The 25,404-nt window shown below is 37.1% G+C and overlaps 2 protein-coding genes across 2 annotated transcripts in view; both read left to right on the top strand.

Annotated features, from left to right (window-relative positions):
- Positions 1-2,385: 2,385 nt before the first annotated feature.
- On the top strand, positions 2,386-5,003 carry LOC110777722 (cationic peroxidase 1). The gene is made up of 4 exons (XM_021982313.2): positions 2,386-2,701; positions 2,804-2,986; positions 3,275-3,443; positions 4,381-5,003. The coding sequence occupies exons 1-4, from the start codon at positions 2,465-2,467 to the stop codon at positions 4,764-4,766; spliced, it is 975 nt and encodes a 324-aa protein (XP_021838005.1). The 5' UTR covers positions 2,386-2,464; the 3' UTR covers positions 4,767-5,003.
- A 6,436-nt stretch (positions 5,004-11,439) lies between these two features.
- LOC110805579 (peroxidase P7-like) overlaps positions 11,440-25,404 on the top strand; it is a 39,347-nt gene continuing 25,382 nt past the window's right edge. Inside the window, exon 1 of the mRNA XM_022011195.2 lies at positions 11,440-11,770. Within this exon, the coding sequence (XP_021866887.2) occupies positions 11,498-11,770 (273 nt within the window). The 5' untranslated portion in view covers positions 11,440-11,497. The remainder of the gene's footprint in view (positions 11,771-25,404) is intronic.

Here is a 25,404-nt window from a genome sequence, read left to right as displayed (position 1 = left end):
AATAGGCTGAATATCCCTAAGCATAGATTCATATGTTGGTTGGCAGTGCAGGACAGGCTTCAAACCACTGCAAAATTGGCAAGATTTGGTGTTAGTAATACTGCAAGTTGCCTGATTTGTGGACAAGCTGATGAAGATCATAAGCATCTGTTCTTTGCTTGTCCCTATAGCAGCAGATGCATTAGTGCTCTCAAAGCTTGGTTAGGGATTACTTATTCCACTGGTAATCTGAAGCAGCTCGTGAGGTGTATTGCTCATGGCAGAATGTCAAAGTTTAGAAGGCAGGTTAGCTTTGCAATGCTAGCTGCTGCAGTGTATGCTGTTTGGTCAAGTAGGAATGGTTGTTTTTGGAATGCTTCCTTTCCAACTGTTCAGAATATGATAGCTAGAGTTAAGCAAAATGTTAGAGATCGAATTTTGGTTGTTTTACCTAAACATGTATCTAGGAGAGATAGCTTGTGGTTTGCTACTCTGTAAGATAGCTTTCTGTTTCTAGCTCTTTGATGGAATGGTCCAACCTAGTTGGTTTGTTTCATCCTTGAGTTAGTTTAGGTTGTAAATCTGTTTTGAACTTAATATTATTCGATCTTGCTTGCCTAGCAAAAAAACAATAAGTTAAATATGACAAAAAAAAAAATATATATTAATTAATATTAAAAAAGAGGCCAATTAATGAGTGACATTTGTCATCACCACATTGATTTCCTCTCTTTTAGTATATTATATAGATTGCTTTTTAAGTGACTATGATATATTAGAAAATTTAGTTAATTACTACGCATAAAATGTGGCACCACTAAGAATACGACACGTAGGATTGTGACAAGTCTTAAAGGTCGCATGTTGCGACCTTTATCATTTTGCAAAAAAGAAAAGTTACTACGTACCAAAGTATGTTGGATTAGTCAATTCATTGTCAAATATACTAGATTTAATTTGCCTTAGTGGTAATAATGGAGGGTCTGTACATTTATCACATGTTTGAATCCTCATCTTTTTGTGTATTTTCATTGTAAATAGACTTAGATAACTTGCCTTAGTGGTAATAACTGAGGGTGTGTACATTTATTACATGTTTGAATCCTCGTTTTTTTGTGTATTCAGTAATGCCCGACCATACAACTCATTCACGCAAAAAATAAAAAATATAAATATAAAAAAAAAAAAACTGCTCTGTAAATATTATTTATTAGTACTACGTAATTGATTAGAGTTATCTTTAGAGGATACAAACTAGACAATAATGTAGCGAACAACTGTCTTTTAGTTGGGATGAATATATTATTGTCTGACTTATTTACCTACCACTTATTATTTGATCCCTCTTAATCATCAATTTGGATTAGTGTTTAGGGGTGGCGGCTAATAATCATTTTTTATATAAAAAAATGTAATTCAGAACATGTTTTGCCCATATTTTCTTTTTTAGAAACGTTCACGTATTCTCCATGTATAAACTTGCATGTCTATTAGCCTGGACGAAAACTTTATTGATTGAATGATTGTATATGGTTGTGCTGATCGAATAAGTCACGACGGAAACATCGATTGAAAGCCTTTTTACTTATCGAGTTAACAAAATCCAGCTGACTAATGTAACACATAAAAGAAACTTTGATGGGAAAATATCATCTAATTAATTTTATATCGTGGGAATGCTCATGAGTTATTCCTAGTATTTCAACAAAATACAGTACGTTTATGTTAATATTGCTAATCATTCATTCAACTGACTAGATTAATTAATTTCTTGTTAGACCGATATACGTACCTTTACTTAAACGTCAATCAAAATATGCTTTGTACGTAGTATGTATGGGTAAGGTGACACATGGTAATATGATATGATACTAATTCGTTCTAAGTATGTATCATTTATGTTATTACAAATGGAAAAAGTAAAACTCCATTTTTCGCATACCATTTCGTGATATTTTTGCTTATTTTTCCTTGTGAAAGTTCTTATTGCAAGTTAATTTACTTAATTGATCGACAGTGATTTTAGTAATGAAATTAGTTTACATTGAAAGATAAGTTTAGAGAATGAGAGTTGAGGATTTCAATTTTATACTTGTTACAGAATGAAGATCAACACCAAATTAATTATAAAGAAACGACAAATAGGTATTTTAACACGGTGCTTGACTAATTCGGCAAGAAATATTCTCAATCAGTTGTATACATACAGCTCAATTACTTCTTCAGAATACTAATTTTATTATTTCTTTATTATTGATTTCTATGTTCTAACCAACAATTTGATTGATAAAAAAAATCTTATGATAAGGTATAATTTCGTTTGTTGACAATAATTCGTGGACCTCTTCTGTAATTGTCACAATTTGCAATATAATTAAAATTTTATGAGCTGAAAAAAATGAATATAAATTCAAACTTAAATTAGCTTTATTGTAACAAGTTCTCCAACATTATCCAAGCCTAATACACAACTCCTTTAATTTTCATGGCTTCTTCTAAGAATTACTACATGGCACCCTTTGCTAGTCTTTGCATGTTCTTACTTCTCTTGTCCTTCACCAACACGGCCAGTGCTCAACGAGGGCTATCTACGAACTTTTACCGTACTAGATGCCCTAATTTTGCAACCATCGTTCAATCTGCCGTTAGAAGTGCTGTCCGCAATGAGCAGCGCATGGGTGCTTCCTTGCTTCGCCTTCATTTCCACGACTGCTTTGTTGGTGTAAGTATTATCTTCATTTAATTTTTATGTTAAAATTCCTTCGAATTGAAGTAAATTAAAGTCGTCCTAACAAGTTGTGTTTTATTTGTACGTAATAATTAGGGATGTGATGCATCCGTTCTACTGGATGCCCAAGGTGGTGAGAAACAATCTGTTCACAACGTGGGATCTTTAAGAGGATTTGGAGTTATCGACACCATTAAACAACGACTTGAGGCCGCTTGTCCCGGTGTTGTTTCTTGCGCAGATATATTGTCACTTGCTGCTAAAGAATCTGTTGTTGCGGTGAGCTACTTATGCTTAATAATTAATCTAGGGTTTTTGCTCTAATATGCTGATAGACAATGGTAATTCGAACAAAAAAGTTACGTCCCACATTCTGCGTACTACTTAATTAGTATTAATATAGCTTGAAATATATATAAATATGGTTGACCAAGTACAAATATCAACTAATTGTAAAAACTGACACACAAATGATACACCAACCAACCGTGGAATGGAACAATAAAAATAAAAATTGTTGCGACGCTAGCTGATTTAGTTTGATTATTGTTTGATATAATATAATAGCTTGGCGGTCCAAGCTGGAATGTTGAATTTGGAAGAAGAGACTCAACTTCGAGACCAAGTGCAAGTGCTGCTGATGCTGAACTTCCCTTTGGCAGTGATAATGTTCCGAACCTCGTCTCCTTGTTCTCTCGCAAAGGTTTCTCCGTCCGAGAATTGGTTGCTCTTTCAGGTTTATTTTCTCAACCACTACAAGAATTTATATCTTTAACGACGATCTAATAACGACGGGTCAAAAACCCCGTCGTAAAAACCTTTTGGGACGGGGAAAACTACCAAACAAAGACGGGAAAAACCGTCGCAAATGTCTTTTACGACGGGTTAACGACGGGATTTTCCATTTACGACGGACGCCTTTTATGACGGGTTCGCGACAGGGAATCCCGTCGTTAATCAACGATTATAGGTCTTTCGCGACGGGATTTTCCGTCGTTAATGGTAGAATTTCTTGTAGTGAACCCTCTTGAATATCGACCGTCTGACTGATACATAAGTAAATTTTTGGTACGAAAAATCTTGCATGCACAAGGTTTACAATAAAATTATTAAACACTTTATCGGTTTTTTTTTATAACTTTTACTATGCTTTTATTAACTTTTATATTATTAAAAAAAAAGTATAGTATAAATATTTTAAATGTTAAATAGTTACCTATATACAAGTGATTTTAAAGTAATAATAATAATAAGTGGTTGCAATAATGATAATGAATTTATAATGTAACAATGTGTCGAAAATAATTCAACGGACTCTTAACATATCATTCAAAAAATAAATACATATAAAAAAAAAAATTCTTATCCTACGCTAGCAAACTAAATAGTCATCGTTTACGGCTGTGAAGTTATAATATTTAGTCACCACATAAATAAAAAAAAAAAAAATATATTTTGTAGTCATTATCATATAAGCATCAATAACAGCATCATTTTGTTTGATACTACATGAGAGTACTACGCACGAAAAAATAAGTGGTTCGTCGGTCGATAAGCTGTCATTCCGTATTGTTCTTGTCCAAAAAGATGTTGTGAGGCATCTCATATAGGAGGATTTTACCTATTTCTCAATCCGTACTAACGAACACACTATATTCTTTTGGTTAAAATAGGTGCTCACACTGTAGGGCAAGCTAGGTGCCTACGCTTCCGTGACCGTGCCCACAGAGAACAAAACATACTTCCCTCTTTCGCACAATTCTTACAAAGGATATGCCCTCTAAATGGCGGTGACAACAACCTTGGTCCTTTGGACGTTCGAAGCCCCAATGCCTTTAACAATGATTACTTTAGGGATTTGACAAATTTTCAAGGTCTCCTTCACTCAGATCAAGTACTATTCACTGGACGTGGATCCCAAACTGATGCTATAGTCCGACTCTACGCAAACAATCAGGGAGTTTTCTTCAATGATTTTGCTGCTGCTATGTTGAAGATGAGTAGGCTTCGTGTTCTAACTGGCCGTACCGGGACGATTCGAAGAAACTGTAGGCGTTAAGGCTGCTCCGATGGGGTCAATATTATTTTACCTTGATGGTTACATGATTATTGATTAATAATTTTATCTTTGTTTTTCGGTTGTGTTTGAAAGTAATTAATTATGTATTGAGTGTTGAGAAATAAGTTTATATTCATCAATTTATTTGCAAAATAGGGTATGAAAATAAAAGAATCAAAGTCAAAATTGTACTGAATTTGTAAGTGTTACGGTTTCAATATTCGGTTACTAATATTATATGCACGCGAAGATTTATACTCTCTCCGTAATTATTTATGCGTTACACTTGCCTTTTTCGATCGTATTTTATTTAAAAGATACACTTGTCATTTTTAGGAATTTATCAACCACACCATCTAATTAAATAATCTATCAAATGAATCTTATGTCCCACCACCCTATTAAACAAATAGTTTCACACACAAGACACTCATCTTCCTTCTGGGCAGCCACGTCATAAAGGTGTTGACTCACCATTTAGTGAGGGGACAGGTGGTAGTAGTACGTACTGATCAAGTTTTATCATCTGTCGGTTGGGTGGTGACTGGTAGTACACTACAAGAATTAGTAGCAACTAGGGCGACTTTTCAATAAAAAAAAGGCAACTCTGAAATCGTCCTAGTATAACCAATCAAACAAGGCAAATAGATGTTGCCGCTGTTGGCTCAAACAACGAGGGCGAAAATAGGTTCGCCCTTCTCTGAGAATAATAAACAGGGCGACTTTAGAAATTCGCCCTCCTTGATCAATTTATTACTCCCTCCGTCCCGGAATACTCGACCCGGTTTGACTGGCACAGAGTTTAAGGGACTTGAATTGACTTATTTAATTTAATAGGTAGTAGTTGATAGTGGGGTATTATTTTAATGTAGTTAGTGGGAAATGTGTGAAGGGGTGGGGTTGGGGAGAGTAGGGGTTGAATTTTTAATTATTTTTTGAATGGAGTAGGGGTAGGTGGGTTAATAGGGGTGGAGTGAGAAATAATATAATATTGTTAGAATATTTCCATTTTTAGAAACATGTCAAGTATTAAGGGACGACCCAATAAGGAAAACAGGTCAAGTATTCCGGGACGGAGGGAGTAAAAGAATAAAAATGGCCAAACTCCTTGAAACTTCAGAGCGATGCCAAACTTTCGTCGTCCTCAAGAATCCCAAAATGAAAATCCTCCCCATCTTCAATTTAGCTTTCTCTCTCCATAAATCTTCAATTAGTTTTCTCTTTCTTTTCCCTAAATATCCAATTTAACTTTTTCTCTCCCTCTCCATCTTCAATTTCTCTGGTCATACACCCTAATTTTATGCGTTTTGGTTGAGTTCATATGAAATTTGCTTGAGTTTGCCTGAAATTTTCTTCAGTTCACCTGGACTTTTCTCAGTTCGCCTGAAATTTTCTTGAGTTCGCCTGAAATTTGGTTCAATTGCACATATTTTCTCATATCCGAAGTTCGTCTGGTATCATATTTTCTCAACTTCTTCTTCTTTGCGTTTTTTAGCTGGCATTTGAATTACTCGTTCAACATTATTTATCATCTCAGGTTACTGTATTTTAGTGATATATAAGATTCTTATTTTTGCTTAATTAATGTTAATTTTCATTTAAATTGTAATTGATTTGTAAATTAAGCAACTGATTTGTAATTCGTATTATTTAGAATCAGCGATGTTTGTGGCTTTGCATGTTCTTTTAATGTTTGTGAATTATTGATATATATGGAACCACAATTTGTTAATTAGACTCAATATATGTTCGTCTATATAATTTGTTGAGTGTATTGAAAACTCAGTACTAAAATTCCTGTTAATTTGCTGTTTTTGGTTAATTATTTAAGGTTTTTCGGTTTTTATGTTCTATAATTTGATAATCTAAGCTTCTTGTGATTCAATCATTGCAATTTATTAATGTTATTATATTAATTTGATTCAATCATCAACACTTGACTATTTATCTTCAAAATCTTCTCTTGAACTACTCTTGCCATTGGTAGGGAGACTGTTATAATGAAATTTGTCTTTCAGCTCACTATACTAGTTTAACTATCGGATAGATGACACAACTGTTACGTAGGAGGATCCTGCAAAGGCTTTAAATATCATCAGTACTTATAGGTGCACAGTTTGCCAATGTAAGCTCTTGCTTCTCGGCTCCATTTCTATTGTCTTGCTGAATTCTCTTATATCTGCTTAGGACATGATTCTCCTAGAGATGTTTGAAAAGCTTATCCTCAAGAACTTCCGTGAGTAAAGGACTTATTCTAATATATATAGCGACTGTCAACACTTTATCAATCTGCTCATTTGTCCCCTGATCCTTTTCTTCAGAGTTCTATGTAGTTACCCTTTACTAGTATTATTTCAAGGATCATCTTCACAAGAGCAGTGTCCCTATTTTGGCCCTTGCTGGTGACCAAGACTTAATCTGTGCTCCTAAAGCTATATACGGTATAATATACAATACTTCTTACTCGTACCACATATTTGAATCTCTTGTAGTATAATGCTTTTATCCCTAAAGCTCAATTTTCATGTTATTTCAATATGATGTACTAGAAACCGTCAAGGTGATCCCTGGATGGCTATATCTAAGCTGAGTGACTTTTGGCTTCCGGTTAATAACCTAGTGAAAATGAAAGGAGTACCTATACTACGACAACTACAATTGGGAATTTATGGGTAAGTCCTTTTTCCTGGTGCTGTAAGTCCATTGAGTGTAACAAGTAGCTTTGCAGTTTATAATTAGCCTTATGGCACTTAATGCAAGTGGAGTTTCTTTGGTCTAACTATTAAGAAAGCATTGACCAAGAAATTTGCCTGCATTTTTTTCTAAATTTTTTTTCAAGATTGGATGTACACACTCTTCCAATATTAATAGTGTGTTTATCTCCTAAAATGCCTAGTGATTTCTTTGATTTTCAACTTGCAACTGCTGAATGTTTAGATCCTTGAAATAGGATTAGTTTCTTTCTGGGATTTCGTGCTTATAGCTTAGGGTAGAGACGAGCATGCATATTTATGAGTTCATCTAACATGATTGTTGTTGACTCATAATTATTGTTGTAGTAGTTTTGTGTACTATAAACATTGCTTTAATGGGATGATGGTATTGACTAAATATTCCCACTCAATAGATAAGTAGTACTAACCTATTAGCTCAAATGGAAGAGCATTGTGCAAATGCGCAAAGATTTGGGTTCGAATCCCATATAGGTTAATTTGTTTGATATTTTTGGCTAACATTTAAAAAAAAATAGAAATGAAAAAGAAAAATAGAACAAGGAGGGCGCAAAACTAAATAGTCTTCCTTGATTTAATCTAAGAGGGCGAAAGAGACTGCCTTTCTTGATTCTAGTCAAGGAGGGCGAAAAAACAAAGTGCCTTACTTGAAATAATCAAACAGGGCGAAAAATGTTGTCCTCTCTGATTTCAATCAAAGAGGGCGAAAAATATTGCCCTCGTTGATTGAAATCAAAGAGGGCAAAAAATATTGATTGCCCTGCTAAGCTAATACAACGAGCCTAACAGGGCGATGGGAGGGCGATTTTTAAATCGCCCTATTAGCCTAAGAGGACGATATATACATCAAAGAGGGCGATATTTTTCGCCCTCTTTGATCTTTTATGTTGTAGTGGTAGTAGGCCTGGTTATTGGACGGATCGGGGCGGGTCAGGGAGGGTCAATATAGGGGCGGGTCAATAGCGGGTCATATAAATATGTTAATTGACAGGGTCAGGGTCAGGGCTAAGAGGGTCAGGGTCGGGTCAAGGTCAAGACAAAAATTAAAAGGGTCTTAAACGGGCTATTTTATTGGGAGATACGTTAAATTCATAGATGGAATGTTGATGGAACATGCTCTAGCCTCCTTCCCATGAAAGAATGCTCCCTTACAAACAAAACAAAAAAAAAACTCTAACAAAATACCAACATTTTATCTCCTTCCCCGATCTAAAATCTCTCCTCCTTGATTTCTCACTCCTTATTTTCCCCCAATTCAATTTCATCCTCAAACCCAAATTCAATCAATCATTCAATCGTGATACTTTCCTTCTCAATTAAATCGATTGAAAATGATCGTATGTTAGCATCCTCAACAAATCGTCACCGGTGGCGGTGTGGATTCAGAATAATTCGATATGGGAACAATGACGAGTGTTATCGATCTGATTTTTTGCTCCTCTTCTCACCTCAAGATTTCAAAAGTCGACACAACTCTTGAATATTGATGGAAGAATGTTGCTCCTGTCATTGTTGATTAATTTTTAGTGTTTTAAATCAGGAGAGAGAAATTAGTTTAAGGAGATGAAGGATTGAAGGTGTCTGGTTTCTTTTTCGACAATCATAACTCATAAGGTGTTTGACTGTTTGTTATTGACCCTTATTAACCCTTATTATTTTTCAGAAAATTATTGAGCTTTTAATAGAAGCCCTATAAGAGCCCTATAACTTATGACCCTATAAATACCCTGTCCATTAAGAATAAAAGGGTCAAAGCACTTTTAAAATTGGTCCGACCCTGCTGCCCGTTGGACTACCCTGTCCAATAACCAGGCCTAAGTGGTAGTGACGATGTTGTTATGTGTGCCTCGAATCCTCCTTAAAGGATGTTAGGTTGTTATAGTGGAAATTACGTCAAATGGACATATCTAATGATATACTCATTAGTTTGAGTTGATTCAAGTTGGAGGTGAAATCTAGGTTCAATAGTTTTTCAACGCATGGTCATAAGCCCATTTTGGATGAGAAATGAGGGAGTTATGAATATTTTAAGAGAAGTTGTCATGAAGCAAGGGAGGTTCAGCCGAACTTGTTTGAGGTTCGACCAAACCTGCTGGAAGTTCGTCCGAACCTTTTGATGGTTCGACCGAACATGAAAATAGTCATTAGCATGGAGATTTTGGAGGTTCGACCGAACCTGTTTCAGGTTCAGCCAAACCTGTTGGAAGTTCGCCCGAACCCTTTGATGGTTCGACCGAACAAGAAAAGAATCAGTAGCTTGGAGATTCGGCCGAACTTGGGTTTGGTTCGGCCAAACGTGACCTTGGTTCGGCCAAACATGTTATAGGTTCGACCGTACCCTACGGGTGAACTTTTTTCTTCCCCGCAAGCTTCAATGAGCGTGGCCTTTTCTTGTCCCTTGGATTGTTTTGATGTCTAACACTATAAATACCAAAAGTAATGAGATTTTCAAATCAAAAGAGAGAGAAACACAAGTGAGGTTGAAACCCTTGATCTAAGCATACGTCGAATTCTCTTTTCTTCGCCTTTGAGAATTCCTCTTTGTAATCCTTTATCCATTAAAGAGTAATACAAGCTTCAAACCCTCCCCCATGGTGGATGTAGCTCATTGAAAAGTGAACTACCTTAAATCTTTGTGTATTTTTTCTAATTTATTTCTTTCTTTCTTCTCATTATTCCAATATCAAATTGTCATAAAAATCAACTTTCAATCCCAAAAGGGTCATTTATTCATAACAGATGTCCCTCAAGCAAGAAAGTTGAGAGCCTTCTCTAGACAACTTCCTACTATGTACGTAGTATATATTTATTATCTGGCAAATTTGCCAAAAAGGACCTTTTATAACTCAAATTTTGCGAGAAAGGACCTTATATAATATTTTCTGTGAAAACACACCTTTAAGTTTTTTTTTTTTTGCGAGAAAGGACCTAAGGGAAGTTTCCGGCATTGACTGAGTTTTTCCGGCCATTAACTTGCACGTGAGCAGCACGTGTGGCTTACGTTGGCTAAAGACAACGATTTTCCCGACTCTTGAATTTTCAAACTTGATTTTATTTCGTTTTTTTTAACTTTAGGTTTTAAAGCTTAAAATTTTGGAGGAAATTGGGTGTAATTAGCAAAATAATGTCACACGTGCTTCTCACGTGCAAGTCAATGGCCGGTAAAGCTAAGTCAATGCCGGAAATTTACTTTTGGTTGTCTTTCGCAAAAAAAAAAATACATTAATGTGTGATTTCACATTTTTTTTATATAAGGTCCTTTCTCGCAAAAAAAATTTACATTAAGGTGTTATTTCACAAAAAAAATTATATAAGGTCCTTTCTCGCAAAATTTGGATTATAAAAGGTACTTTTTAACAAATTTGCCTTATTATCTTATCACAAGATTAATCTCTTGACCGGTTCAATCAAGAAGCATTCTTACTCCTATTGCATAGCTAGAGTACGGTGAATTACTTGGCAATTACTATTATTTGATTTTTTGATGATAATATTAACCTACAATTTGATAAATCTATTGGTTTACTATCATATCCATGGGCAGAATTAGGAGGGTTGGCGGGGTCCTTGGTCCCTTTGATATGTTTAAAAATTAAACATGCATTAGAAAACGGTCTTACGTGGCTCAAGTGATAATTTTACCTTAAAAGTTAGAATTAAGTTATTCAAGGTACAAGGTTCAAATCTTGCCTCCTTTACTTCTATACTTGTTTTACCGATTTTATTTTTATTCTTCATTGTTATAAAAATCGTAATTAAGTTTTGACCTCTATGTATAATTTTTGGTTCCGCTTTTGATCCTATCTAACTATAAATTGACGATTTTTTTTTTTGGAAAAATATATCGTGTGATAAGGAAATGTAAGATTGTTTAAGACCATAGACAATGTGAAGTAGAAACAAAATAAATATAGTATGTAGACCTCTTCTTTAGTTTTCAATTTGCAAAATAATTAAATATTTTCTCAAGAAGAAAATTAATTAACATACGAAGTATATATGATCCAAAGTAGAGCATCTGAATTTGTAATAAACTTTCCTTCATCATTCCTAACAATCATGACACCTTTCTCTAGTATTAGCATGTTCTTGCTACTCTTATCCTTTACCACCACATCCAATGCTCAGCTAGGTCTATCTACAGACTTTTACGGTACAACATGCCCTGATTTCGAAACAGTTGTTAAAATCATCGTTGGTAATGTCGTCTCCAGTGAGCCTCGCATGGGTGCTTCCTTGCTTCGTCTTCATTTCCATGATTGCTTTGTTGGCGTAAGTTATTAATCTTATTTTCATATATGCTATATAAGCTTGTACTACTAACTAGGTATTCGATCCGTTTTGTAATTCCTCACTCCCCCCATTTTTTAAATATTGTATCATGGTTGACTTTACGTTTACTAAACATACTTTAACTCTTAATATCTCGAATTCTGTATAAGTAAAATTTATAAAAAGTTGATATTTAGAAAATACATATCGATACGAATGTAACAAGATCCTACATGACTACAATTTTTCTGATCAAAGATGACCAAAGTCTAGTATAAATAGAGTAAAAAATAAGATAGTATGATATTTATGGAATCGAGGAAATATAAGCTAAAGTTATTTTTTTTTATTATTTTTTTTTTTGGTGAAAATGAGTGACTTAATTACTTAAATACTTAAAGGTGCGCATACATAACAAGTTTTCAGCTAACTCCACTCCTTGTGGAGGCACTAGTGGAAAAAGGGTCATTTGCATCGCACTTTTAAGCATATTTGCGTCGCACATCGTGCGTGGCAAAAGCTCTCGACGCAAATGACTAAAAGTCATTTGCGTCGCACATTTGTGCGACGCAAATAACTTTTCAGGCACCATGTTGAAAAGTCATTTGCCACGCACATTAGCTAAATGTGCGACGCAAATAAGAGTCATTTGCATCGCACATTTAGCTAATGTGCGTGGCAAATGACTTTTCAGGCACCATGTTGAAAAGTTATTTGCCACGCACATTAGCTAAATGTGCGACGCAAATGACTTTTAGGCGCCAAAAAAAAAGTCATTTGCCACGCAAATTAGTTTAATGTGCGACGCAAATGACAATTTTAGCGCCAAAAAATTATAGTCATTTGCCTCGCACATTGAGCTAACGTGCGTTGCAAATGACTTTTTTTTTTTTTTTTAAATTCGTTTTTTAATATTTTAGTTGGAAATTCCGACATGATCGTCTTTGAAATTAGACGCTTCATTCCCAATACCGGGAATACATTTATAAATAATACCTGTCACAAAAGTTTACAACGTAATTAACGTTCCCAATAAAAGGCAATTAAATTCGTCATAGATCGATCAACCAACATGTTACAACAAACATAAAATTATTACAACAAAGGTACGTAGCTAGCTAGAGATCAAGTTCATATTACAAATTAAGCTAAAAATTCGACATTGTTCATGAAGTAATCTGCCCAAAAATCTTTCACCTCATTAATCTCCTCCGGTGAATAAGGCAATGTTCTTGAAAAATCCTAAAAAAGTGTAAATAATTCAATTTATCAACGATCGATCAATATAATAGTTTTGTGTACTTCAATTTATTATAAAAAGTACGTAGTTTATGAGAACATACCTTAGTAAGATCTTGACTATTACCATGATTCATTATTATGTCGTACATAAAACGCATGACGTAGTAGCCACAATCTAGTGATCCCGGTTGTTGAGACACTAAATGCATTAAAATAAATAACACAAGTAAAATTTCTATCACATTGTATGTTATAATTTTGAAAAACTTACTTCTTAGGTAAATAATAAACTAATTATACCTGTGCTGGAATCCATGTGAATTTAGTTCCCTTAGATTGTCCACCTAGTCTCTTGTAACTCCGAAAAGCACTACACATTCGATAAAATATGCAATTATATATACTTTGTTTACACATGTAAATGCAAAGAATATTTTACATGTAAGTGCAATTCTATACTTTGTTTACACATGTAAATGCAATTATATACGTAGTAGCCACATTTAAGGCTAATTGAGTCGTTCTAGGTCATTTTTAGGCAAAAATGATGTTTTCGAACCCAACTTTGAACTAAAGAACCTAAGGAATGTTTTCAAACTTATTACACGTCTCATATGCATAGTTATAACTTTCTAAGGCTCTTTACAATCTATTATTTCACATTTAAGGCTAATTGGGTCGTTCTAGGTCATTTTTAGGCAAAAATGATGTTTTCGAACCCAACTTTGAACCAAAGAACCTAAGGAATGTTTTCAAACTTATTACACGTCTCATATGCATAGTTATAACTTTCTAAGGCCCTTTACAATCTATTATTTCACATTTAAGGCTAATTGAGTCGTTCTAGGTCATTTTTAGGCAAAAATGATGTTTTCGAACCCAACTTTGAACTAAAGAACCTAAGGAATATTTTCAAACTTATTCTACGTTTAATATGCTTATTTACAACTTTCTAAGGCCCTTTACAATCTATTATTTCACATTTAAGGCTAATTGGGTCGTTCTAGGTCATTTTTAGGCAAAAATGATGTTTTCGAACCCAACTTTGAACCAAAGAACCTAAGGAATGTTTTCAAACTTATTCTACGTTTAATATGCTTATTTACAACTTTCTAAGGCTCTTTACAATCTATTATTTCACATTTAAGGCTAATTGGGTCGTTCTAGGTCATTTTTAGGCAAAAATGATGTTTTCGAACCCAACTTTGAACTAAAGAACCTAAGGAATGTTTTCAAACTTATTACATGTCTCATATGCATAGTTATAACTTTCTAAGGATCTTTACAATCTATTATTTCACATTTAAGGCTAATTGGGTCGTTCTAGGTCATTTTTAGGCAAAAATGATGTTTTCGAACCCAACTTTGAACCAAAGAACCTAAGGAATGTTTTCAAACTTATTATACGTTTAATATGCTTATTTACAACTTTCTAAGGCTCGTACTAATCTATGATTTCACATTTAAGGCTAATTGGGTCGTTCTAGGTCATTTTTAGGCAAAAATGATGTTTTCGAACCCAACTTTGAACCAAAGAACCTAAGGAATGTTTTCAAACTTATTCACTTTTAATATGCTTATTTACAACTTTCTAAGGCTCTTTACAATCTATTATTTCACATTTAAGGCTAATTGGGTCGTTCTAGGTCATTTTTAGGCAAAAATGATGTTTTCGAACCCAACTTTGAACTAAAGAACCTAAGGAATGTTTTCAAACTTATTACACGTCTCATATGCATAGTTATAACTTTCTAAGGCTCTTTACAATCTATTATTTCACATTTAAGGCTAATTGGGTCGTTCTAGGTCATTTTTAGGCAAAAATGACGTTTTCGAACCCAACTTTTAACTAAAGAACCTAAGGAATGTTTTCAAACTTATTACATGTCTCATATGCATAGTTATAACTTTCTAAGCCTCGTACTAATCTATTATTCCACATTTAAGGGTAATTGGGTCGTTATAGTACATATTTAGGCAAAAATGACGTTTTCGAACCCAACTTTTAACTAATCTACAAATTAACTTGGTGAAAAAAATAGTTGCCAAAATAGTACCTATCTCACTATTTCTCTTTTTCAACATAAAATCCTTCATCATGATCTCGGCGCGTATAACTGATGTCAACATCGTCAATCATTTGAGGGATATGCCAAGAGGAAGGTGGAATCTCATTAAACTGCTCATCATACTGTTCTTCATCATCTACATCCTCAACGCCAAGTATTCTTCTTTTGCCTTCCAGAACAACTGACCAACTACGATCGGCAGGGTCAACCATGTAAAAGATTTGTTTTGCCTGTGATGCTAATATGAAAGGATCTGCAAGATGCCCAACTCGACTAAAGTTTACAAGTGTCAGGTACCCATGTTCATCCTTTTTGACACCGCGACTAATATCAACCCACTTGCACCGGAATAGAGGAATCTTAAAATACTTATATTCCAACTCTAATATTTCTTCAATGACTCCATAGTAAGAGTTCGTCTTATCTACAAGTGTTCTATCTTTTACACTAGCATACTCTGAAGACAAACATATTGCCGTAACACCACTATTTTGCATCGTCGTTTTGTCATCTTGTCGCTTCGTGTAAAAAGAATAGCCATTGATGTCGTACCCCTCATAAGATATGACTTGACATTTAGGACCATATGCCAACCATCTCACCATGTCAGATACCTCATTAGGCGTGTCGGAAAATTGATCCATCACTTGACGCTTGAACCATGTGAGGAATGAACGATTATGCTCTTTTATCAGTTGAGGACCATTTTTTGAAGGATATTGCTCTCTAAGAAAGTTCATGTGCTCAGCCACGTATGGATGGACTTCACTAAGACTTTGCACCACAAACAGCTCAACCTTACACATCATTTCAGAACCGATTGATATCCTTTTCTTGCCAATTGTACCTTGACCCCCAAGTCTCCCATCATGTCTAGACTTTGGTACTCCGACTTCTTTCAAACGTGCCATATATTGAGAAACCCATGCAGCAACTTCCTCCGCGACGGTTCGTTGGACAATACTAGCTTCAGGTTTGGCCGGATTCATCACTCTATCTTTCAAGGTACCCATTTCCCGTTCAAAGGGATACATGTACCTCATACAAACTGGCCCACAAAGCTTAATTTCACGAACAAGATGAATAATCAAATGAGGCATCATGTCAAAGAATGATGGCGGAAAATACTTTTCAAACCGACACATGGTCTCAAGTACATCGGCCTGCAAATCATCCAGTATTGTTGGATTGATCACCTTGCTACAAATTGTGTTGAAAAAGAAACACAATCTTGTAATGGTATACCTCACTTGTGGCGGCAATATCCCTCGAATTGCAACCGGCAGCAATTGTTGCATCAACACGTGACAATCATGAGATTTCATTCCAACTAATTTCAAGTCAGACATGGACACAAGTCTACGAAAATTTGAAGAGTAACCGGCAGGGACCTTTAAGCCATGAAAAGACTCACAAAAGCTAACTTTCTCCTTTTTAGACAAGGTGAAACAAGCTGGGGGAAGGTACCAGCGTTTTCCCCTTTCTTGAGGTGCCAACTCGGAGCGACCCATAGCAGCCATATCTTGTCTAACTTTAGGCCCATCCTTCGTTTTCCCTTGCATATTCAACAATGTCCCAACAATGGCATCACAAACATTTTTCTCAATATGCATTACATCCAAACAATGCCTAACTTCCAAATCTCTCCAATATGGGAGATCCCAAAAGATAGACCTCTTCTTGTAACCACCACTTGGCTGACCTTTATAAGGCTTACCAAACTCTGTCTCAATGTCTTTAACCCGTTCATAAACCTCACACGCACATAAGGGGGAAGGAGCTTCTCTCATCTCCAATTCTCCATTAAAAGCTTCCTTCTCTTTTCGAAATGGGTGATCTTCAGGAAGATACATCCGGTAATCCATGTACACATCTTTCCCACAAAATTTTAGGCGCCTCGAGACCAAATCATCATGACAAACTGGACATGCCTTCTTTCCCTTTACAGAATACCCTGACAAATTTCCATAAGTCGGGAAATCATTTATCGTACAAAAAATCATGGCACGTAAAGTGAAATTGGTTTTGGTGTATGCATCAAACATCAACACCCCTTCATCCCACAACAATTTCAAATCTTCAATGAGTGGCTCTAGATACACATCTATGTCATTTCCGGGTTTTTTAGGCCCAGAGATTAAGAGCGACAACATGATGTATCTACGCTTCATGCATAACCAAGGAGGCAAATTGTATATGGTGAGAAGAACCGGCCAAGTGCTATATTGGGTACTAAGTGTCCCAAATGGGTTCATTCCATCCGTGCAAAGACCAAGCCTGAGATTCCGAACTTCTTCCCTAAAGACCTTGTACTTTCGATCAATGTTCCTCCATTGTGGAGAATCAGCAGGATGCCTCATTAACCCATCTTTCTTCCTCCCTTCGGCATGCCACCTCAAGAGTTTTGCAGTTTTCTCTTCTGAGAAAAGGCGCTTAAATCTTGGTATAATTGGAAGATACCAAAGCACCTTAGCCGGAGAAGGTTTCTTCTTAGTAAATGTTGCATCATTCTCCACGATCTTGTAACGGGACAATCCGCATCTTGGACACTCATGCAGATTTGCATACTGCTTTCGATACAACACGCAATCATTTGGACACGCGTGTATCTTCTCATAATCCATACCCAAAGGACACATAAGCTTCTGGGCCTCATAGTTAGACCTTGGAAGTTTGTTTCCTTCAGGAAGATTACCAGACGTGGCCTCCAAAAACTGTGAAAAACTCTTGTTGGTCCAACCGTTTTCCACCTTTAAGTTGAAATATTCGATGACGGCACCAAGTACAGTTTGTGTAGAACCAGGATATAACGGTGTTGCGGAAGCTTTGATTATACTATCATACATATGGGGACGCTCAACGAAATGATGGTCTTCCACATCATGCATCATATCATCTATCCTATCTTTCTCCTCTTCTTCCTCACTTTCAACACCAATATCATCCTCAATTTCATTATCATCACCATTATCACAATGATTATGCTGACTCGAGCTCGGCATACTAGAACTTGCCCCATGATCTATGCTCTCACCATGCCATGTCCATGTCGTGTAGTTACCCTTAAAACCGCGACGAACTATGTGATCAACAATATCATCAATATCCCGATACCCCCTTGAATTATTGCAATCACAACAAGGACACAGAATTAAACTTGATTCATGTTCTGATTGATGTTTCAAGGCAACCTTAATGAACTCTTGAATCCCTTGTAAGAACCTTGTAGAAAATCGTTTACTACCATACATCCAACTCCGATCCATTTTCAACCACTAAAGATAAAACAATATGACCAAATTTTGTCAAAGGTTAGAATATAAACTAGGCTATTCATATCATTATAAATCCATGGCTTCCAACAAAACCTACCATAACTAATAACAAGTTCCCATAGTACAATTCATTTCACATCACAAATTCACAAACCCGAATTTTGTAGCAAGCCCAAAACATCATTTCATCATCTAAATTCATTTCATAACCTACCCAAACCATCTCATAAACCTACACAAACCCAAAAATTCATTTCATAACCTTAATTCAATAAAACCTAAATGTAATAAACAAATAAATTGAATAAAACCAACTATTATAATAACCTATTACAATTCATCAAAAACTACAATTAAAATTCAACAAAACCTAAATCTTAAATGTGCACAATTAAAATTCAATTAAATAATATCCACAATCATAATATATTCAATCTTAAAATTCAACTAAAATGTACAATTAAAATTCAATCAAAATATCCAGAATTATAATTAAAATGCACAATTAAAATTCAATTAAAATTCAACTAAATAATATCAAGATTAAAATTCAATCTTAAATGTAAATAATACCTAATTAATTATTGAAGAGAGGAGAGACAACACATGGGGCGGCGGCTGTGAGCAGGGGACGGCGTGTAGGGGGCGGTGGTAGTAAGGGAAGTGCGCAGGGGCGGTTGTGAGCCGCGACGGGTGTGAGAGCAATTGCGGGTGAGCTGCGGCGACACTGTGCAGGGGGCGACAGATGTGAGAGCAAGTGCAGGCGAGGGAAACGGCGGGTGAAGACCAATTCCTTGGCCGTGGGCAGCGGCGCCGGTGAAGTGAATTGTAGCAATGTTGTTTGTTTCGTTTGGTGGGAGTGAATTGAAGCACGGTTGTTGTTTGTCGCAAAACCTAAGTCAGGATGAAAAGTTGAAAGGAATAAGCGTGAGCGGGAAATTGGGGGAAAAAAAAAAATCCAGTGCGTCGCAGATTTACAAATCAGCGTGGCAAATGACTCTAGGAGCATCCTAGAGTCATTTGCGTCGCAGATTAGTAAATCTGCGATGCACTTGATTTACTCATTTGCGTCGCAACTTTGCTAAACTGCGACGCAAATGACTCTGGCGGGCATCCTAGAGTTATTTGCTTCGCAGTTTAGCAAAGCTGCGACGCAAATGAGTATATTTTATGCTAAAATTTGTTATTTGCGTCACATGTTCAGAATGGCGTGGCAAATGCGGGGATGCAAATAAGCCTTTTTCCACTAGTGAGGTCAAAATACAGGCACATATCGCCCAATTACTTTGAAGCAAGCATGCTCCCAAAAAATTAGTATCATTGTTTGTTGAGATATCAGTAGCTAAACAGGGGGGGGGGGTTCTAAATCACTGTCTTGGTTCCTTGCCACGTAATCCGCTTCCATGATGTGCTCCCTTCTTCTGAATTTCACCGAGAGGCTCCCGTGGATTCTTTGCAACTCCCTGCATTTAGCATACAGGTTAGACATCCAAGACGTTGGAGGGTTGTCATTGTTTAGATGTTCTACTGCTGATTTGCAATATGTGAATATAGTAACATTCTGCCATGTTTTGTTGATGACCCATGAGCTAGCTATAAGGATAGATTGAGTTTCTGCAGCAGCAGCTGATGTAGTGGTGAAGGTGCCAGCTATTCCAGCCATGAATGTGTGGTCTTCATTCCTGCAAATTACTGCATAGGAGGCAAGGAGAGTGGAGGAACAGAAAGATGCATCGCATTTAACAAAGTAATTTGAAGGACTAGGGGAATCCACACTGGTTTAATCTGTTGTGCTCCTTTACTCTCTATATTTCCATGCTCTTTAGCTAACCATAAAGTTTGATGGCACCAAGATTCAATATTTTTATTTTCTTTTTGAAAAATCCATAAGTTTCTTTTGTTCCATATTCTCCAAAGGCAAAAGATGAACGCTGTTTGGCTTGTGGTGTTCAAAATCTGGGATAAATCAGTATCATTCAGATTATCTAAGAACCAATAGTGGAGATGGTTAAACTTGGGTTGAAACTCAGTATTACTCCAAAATTCAGTAGCTCTAGGGCAGTGCAAGAACAAGTGTACCATGTCTTCTTGGGTATTAGGACAAAACTGGCAATTTCCATTAGGGATAATCTGTCTACTGGATAGATGGGATGCAGTTGGGAGTCTTCCCCAAAGAATAAGCCAAAGAAATACTTTCAGTTTAGGGGGGCATCTAGCTTTCCAAATGCAGCTCCATTTTTCACTTGAGTTTGTGTCAGGGAACTGAGTGTTCCAAATGGTGTTATAAGCTGTTTTTGAGTCAAAGTGGAGCCCTTTTGAGAGAGAGCAGAAGGGGGCATCCTTACCAAATTGAGGGATGGGAATAGCTTGAATCCATTGGATTAGATCAGTGGGGAGGGTGAAGGAAATACAGCTTAAGTCCCAGTGGCCATCCCTCCTAATGTCACTAACAGTGTAGGCAAATTCTTCTCTGGTTAGAGGTCCTTGTATTATAGATCTAAGGGAATCTTTTCCTGTCCAGTTATCTAACCAGAGGTTTATCTGGGTTTCATCCCCTATACACCAAGCAGTGAGGTTCTTGTACATGTCCCACCCCTTTCCAACATTTTGCCAAATATGAGACCCTTTTGACAAGGGGGCAGGATAAGGTCTATTGTCAACATACTTTTCCTTAACTAGGCTACTGGCTAAGTTTTTTCCTGTGTTGAATTTCCAGCAGAGTTTAGTCATTAACATTTTATTCATTATTACAGCTGATCTAACACTAAGACCTCCTACTTCTAAAGGTCCACGGGCTTTGAGCCAAGCTACAAGGTGGATTTTCTTCTTCTGAGGTTCTGAATCCCATAGGAAATTTGCACAAGTTTGGTCAATATTCTGAAGGGTTTTCTTTGGTAAGTACAGAACTTTCATAGAGTAATTGGCTATGGTAGTCAGGGTGGACTTTATAAGGACTAACCTACCAGCTTTGCTAAAACATTTAGCCTTCCAGGAGGCCAATTTGTTTTTGATTTTTCTGCAAATGTCAAGAGTTTGGTTCTTGGTTGGCCTTTTGTCTGTCAAGGGAAACCCTAGATATGTTCCTAAATCAGGGCTTGGTTGGACCTCAAGAGTATTACAGAAAAGGTCTTTCTGATTCTGGGGAGTGTGTTTGGAAAAATAGATCTTGCTCTTAGAGTTATTCATCTTTTGGCCAGAGCAGCCCCAGAAGTTCCTAAGAACATCCTTCATACCATTGAGAGTTTCGGCAGAAGTATCTCCAAACAGAAGCAGATCATCTGCAAACATCAAATGGGTGATGGGGATGTCATTTCTCTTCAAGTAGAAGGGTTTCCAATTTTCCTTAGAGGAAGCCTCACTAATCATATCAGCTAAGTACTCCATACAGATAATGAAAACATATGGGGATATTGGGTCTCCTTGTCTGATTCCTCTAGTGGTTTTAAAGGAGTGGGAGGGCTTTCCATTCACAATGATAGATGTGGCAGGAGAGGCAATGCAGTTAAGAATAAGGTCTGTGGAATTCCTATCAAAACCTTTCCTTGCTAAGCAAAACTTAATGAAGTTCCACTCCAGCCTATCATAAGCCTTTTCAAGATCTATCTTAAAAGCAAACCACCCAAATTTCCCTTTTTTGGTTTTCATGGAGTGTAATATTTCAGAAGCTGCAATGTAGTTAACTTCACAGCCCCTTCCAGGGAGGAAACTGTTCTAATTTGGAGAGATAATGTCTTTCAAAAGGGGTCTGATCCTGTTGACTAATATTTTAGACACTATTTTATAGCTGGAATTACACAGGCTTATGGGTCTAAATTGCTTAATGGTTTCTGGGAGGGCAGTCTTGGGTATAATGCAGATAGTGGTATCATTAATGGACTGAGGGAAGGACTTTGTCTGAAGTACTTTATCCACATAGTTATACAGATCTTTCCACAATGCACCCCAGTGTTGTTGGTAGAAGTGTGCATGAAGGCCATCTATACCTGGAGCCTTAAGGGGACCTAGCTCAAACATAGCTCTCCCAATTTCTTCAATATTAGTGGCATGGTCAATACTGATCTCATTAGAGTAGTGGTGGCTTTCACATGGGGAAATGGTCTGTTCAGAGGTGAAGAGTGTGGTAAAGTAGTTAACAATATGAGGCACTAATTCTTTTCCTTGGATATCCTGACCCACTTCTGACCCTAAGGCTAGTGATTTTATTCCTTCTTCTTCTTATAATGACAGACTTCTGGAAAAAGCTAGTATTTTTGTCCCTACTCTCAATCCAACTAGTTCTAGCCCTAGCCATCCAGAAGGCTTCCTCTTGCTCATAAATGAGACCTAGCTCATTTGAGAGGTCCTCATTTAGGTCCAAGAGGTGCTTATTGGTTGGCCTGTGTTCTAGAGCTCGTTGGATACCCATGATTCTAGCACACAAGACTTTCCTTTTTTTGAAAATGTTTCCTATGTTGTCCTTAACCCAAGAAGACATGGTTTTGGAGATATTATTGAGTTTATTGACCAAGTCAGAATTATCAGCATTTAGATTCTCATCCACCATGGTTGAGAAACCTGGTTCAGCATACCATAAAGGTTCCATTTTAAACACATTTTGATGAACATGATTTTGCAAACCAATTTTTTCCGTTATCAGTTTGATTGGATTATGGTCAGAAGCTTCTCTAGGCAATGTAGTTACAGTAGAGTTAGGAAACAGATTAAGCCAGTGCATATTTATCCAAGCCCTATCAAGTCTTTGGTAAATGGGTTTATCTTTCTGTTTATTAAACCATGTAAACCTGCTACCCACACAGCCACCATCAACTAACCCACATTCATTCATGGCATCAGAAAATCTATCTGCCCTATGTTGTTTGATCAAATTTCCACCCAACTTCTCTGATTGACAAGTAACTTTATTAAAATCCCCCATTACTACCCAGGGAATTGTTATTTGTTTAGACATGTCTATTAGGTCATGCCAAGTTTCTAATATACTTTTATACTTAGTACTAGCATACACAGCAGACAAGCAGAAATTAAAAGGGGGGGAAGTGTTTACCTCCACAATACCATGAATAGTGTGTAGATCCCTTCCAATCATCTGAAAGTTGATGAAGTCAGGGTTCCACATAACTATGATCCCACCAGAGAGAACATAGGGTTCAGCTAGCACATACTTCTCGAAGGGGGTTTTCTTCATGATTCTTGCAGTGTTTTTGGGGCTGGTTTTGGTTTTAGTTAATATTAGGATTTGGGGGAGGTGCTCCTTGAAGAGGTGGCGGATATTTGATTGGAATCCCCGGCGGGCAATTCCTCTGCAGTGAAGTGATAAATCCAAGGAAATTTTTACTTCTTCCAAGGAAATCCATATTTTTTCAAAGATGATTTCCTTGGAAGAAGTGAATTATTCCTTGGATTTATCATTTCCCCAACTATTATCATGGGGTCAGGTATTTTTCGAGTTCTGGAGAACTCCTTGAACTTCCTGTTGGTCAGAGGATCTATCTTGTGTATAAACTCGTTGTTCCTCCTGCTCCATAGGATCTCCTTCCTTGCCATGAATTCCAGTTCCATCTTGCAGTCCCCTTCTTCCACCTCCTTTACTGTTATCACTTTGATTTCCACTTGGTTGAACTTTTCCGTTGTCGCAAGTACCATCAGTGCATTTGTTGTCTCCCCAAAGATTCCCTTAATCGGATTCCTTGCTGACAATGGCCAAGTCCTCCTGACTTGAGGTAGTACTGGGATTGGGTCGCACATAAACTCCAGTTCTGGTGGTATTATGAACTGCCCCTTCTGTGCCTCCTTGCTTAGCATCCACCAACGCAAGAATTTCTCCAGAACAGGGGAAAGAGCTTTGATCGTTTTGAGATCCGGCAGATGGATAGGTATCATCATACCTCCTTTTTTTGGCGACATTTCCATATCCTGGTATGGGAAATCTAGCCAGTGTGGTTCCAGCATGAATTGACGTATCGCCGAAGGGTTGACGTCTATCCATTGCGATGAGAGTTTGAGGGTGAACCTCATGTTGTTGATATGAAATTCCGGGAAAGTCGGGATCGGTGGTTCCTTGCAGACATAATGGGTTAGAGAGAGATCTATGGTGGGTTCGATGATTGGAAAGGGGTAATCCAGTGGGAGAGCCTGGAAGGGAAGAAGGAATTTGGGGTTTGGTGTGCTTCGGCGCTTGAAGTAACTGTGTATGTATGGTGGTGGCTTGGTGAAGTCTGTTTCCCCCTCCGACTCGCTTCCAAGATTGAACATTTCCGTGTCCACTTCGCTCGACATTCTTCCTGGTTTGATGCTTTTCTGGGTGGTTTTGTGTTTCAGCGGGAGAAGTTGTGTTTTTGGTAGGGGAGATAATGGGGGTAGTGGGTTTATGAGCATTTACCTCATTAGGTTTTACTGTTGAGGAGAAGGTGAAAGGTTGCGATCGTACGGCTGTGATTTGTTGGGGGGGGTGGTGATAAATGGACGGCTTGGATTGGCTTTGAAGGGTGGCTTTTGATTGGTTTAGATGGCGGTGATTTAATTTTGGGAGTTGAGGTATCAATGCTAGCCGTTTGGGTTTCCCGTGTAGCTCTGGGGTTTGGATCCACTTCAATATTGGGCTTCTTGTTCTGGGCTTTGGTGAGATCCTTCTTCCTCAGCTGGGCTGATAATTTGCTAGTAACATTTTGGACCAAAATCGTATACCTCCCTGTTGGACCATTTGGTTTCTTCTTTTGTCCGTTGTGGTTTTGTCTTTTCTCCCCTTTCTCTCCAACATTGCCTTATGCAGCAAACTTCGAATCAGCTTTCTTGTTTCTTGGAGCCTTTTTCCTTTCACCTTTCTTACTTCCCGCTGTCGCCTTTTTTGAAACATGGATCCAAGGGCCTTCCCCTTCTTCCTCTCTATCAGCCCTTTCTGCTTGTGACACGTCTTGCCCTAAATTTTTGTCATCATCAGCATCCCCTGTACTCCCGTCGTTCTTGGTTATCTCCCTGTTTATTTTTTTCTGGGGGCATCTTTCATCTCCATGGCCAATGGAGCTGCATTGGTGACAGAATTGAGGTGTGT

Source organism: Spinacia oleracea, chromosome 5 (assembly GCF_020520425.1).
Source record: "Spinacia oleracea cultivar Varoflay chromosome 5, BTI_SOV_V1, whole genome shotgun sequence".
NCBI classification, from domain to species: Eukaryota; Viridiplantae; Streptophyta; class Magnoliopsida; order Caryophyllales; family Amaranthaceae; genus Spinacia; species Spinacia oleracea.
Note: the sequence above shows the minus strand (reverse complement) of the source record. Positions and strands in the feature narration are given on the sequence as shown.

Excerpts from the sequence above, each read along its gene's own strand:
- LOC110777722 (XM_021982313.2), top strand. The coding sequence starts at position 2,465 with ATGGCTTCTTCTAAGAATTACTACATGGCACCCTTTGCTAGTCTTTGC. Across the intron at positions 2,702-2,803 it reads TCCACGACTGCTTTGTTGGT|GGATGTGATGCATCCGTTCT; the intron begins GTAAGTATTATC and ends CGTAATAATTAG. Across the intron at positions 2,987-3,274 it reads CTAAAGAATCTGTTGTTGCG|CTTGGCGGTCCAAGCTGGAA; the intron begins GTGAGCTACTTA and ends ATAATATAATAG.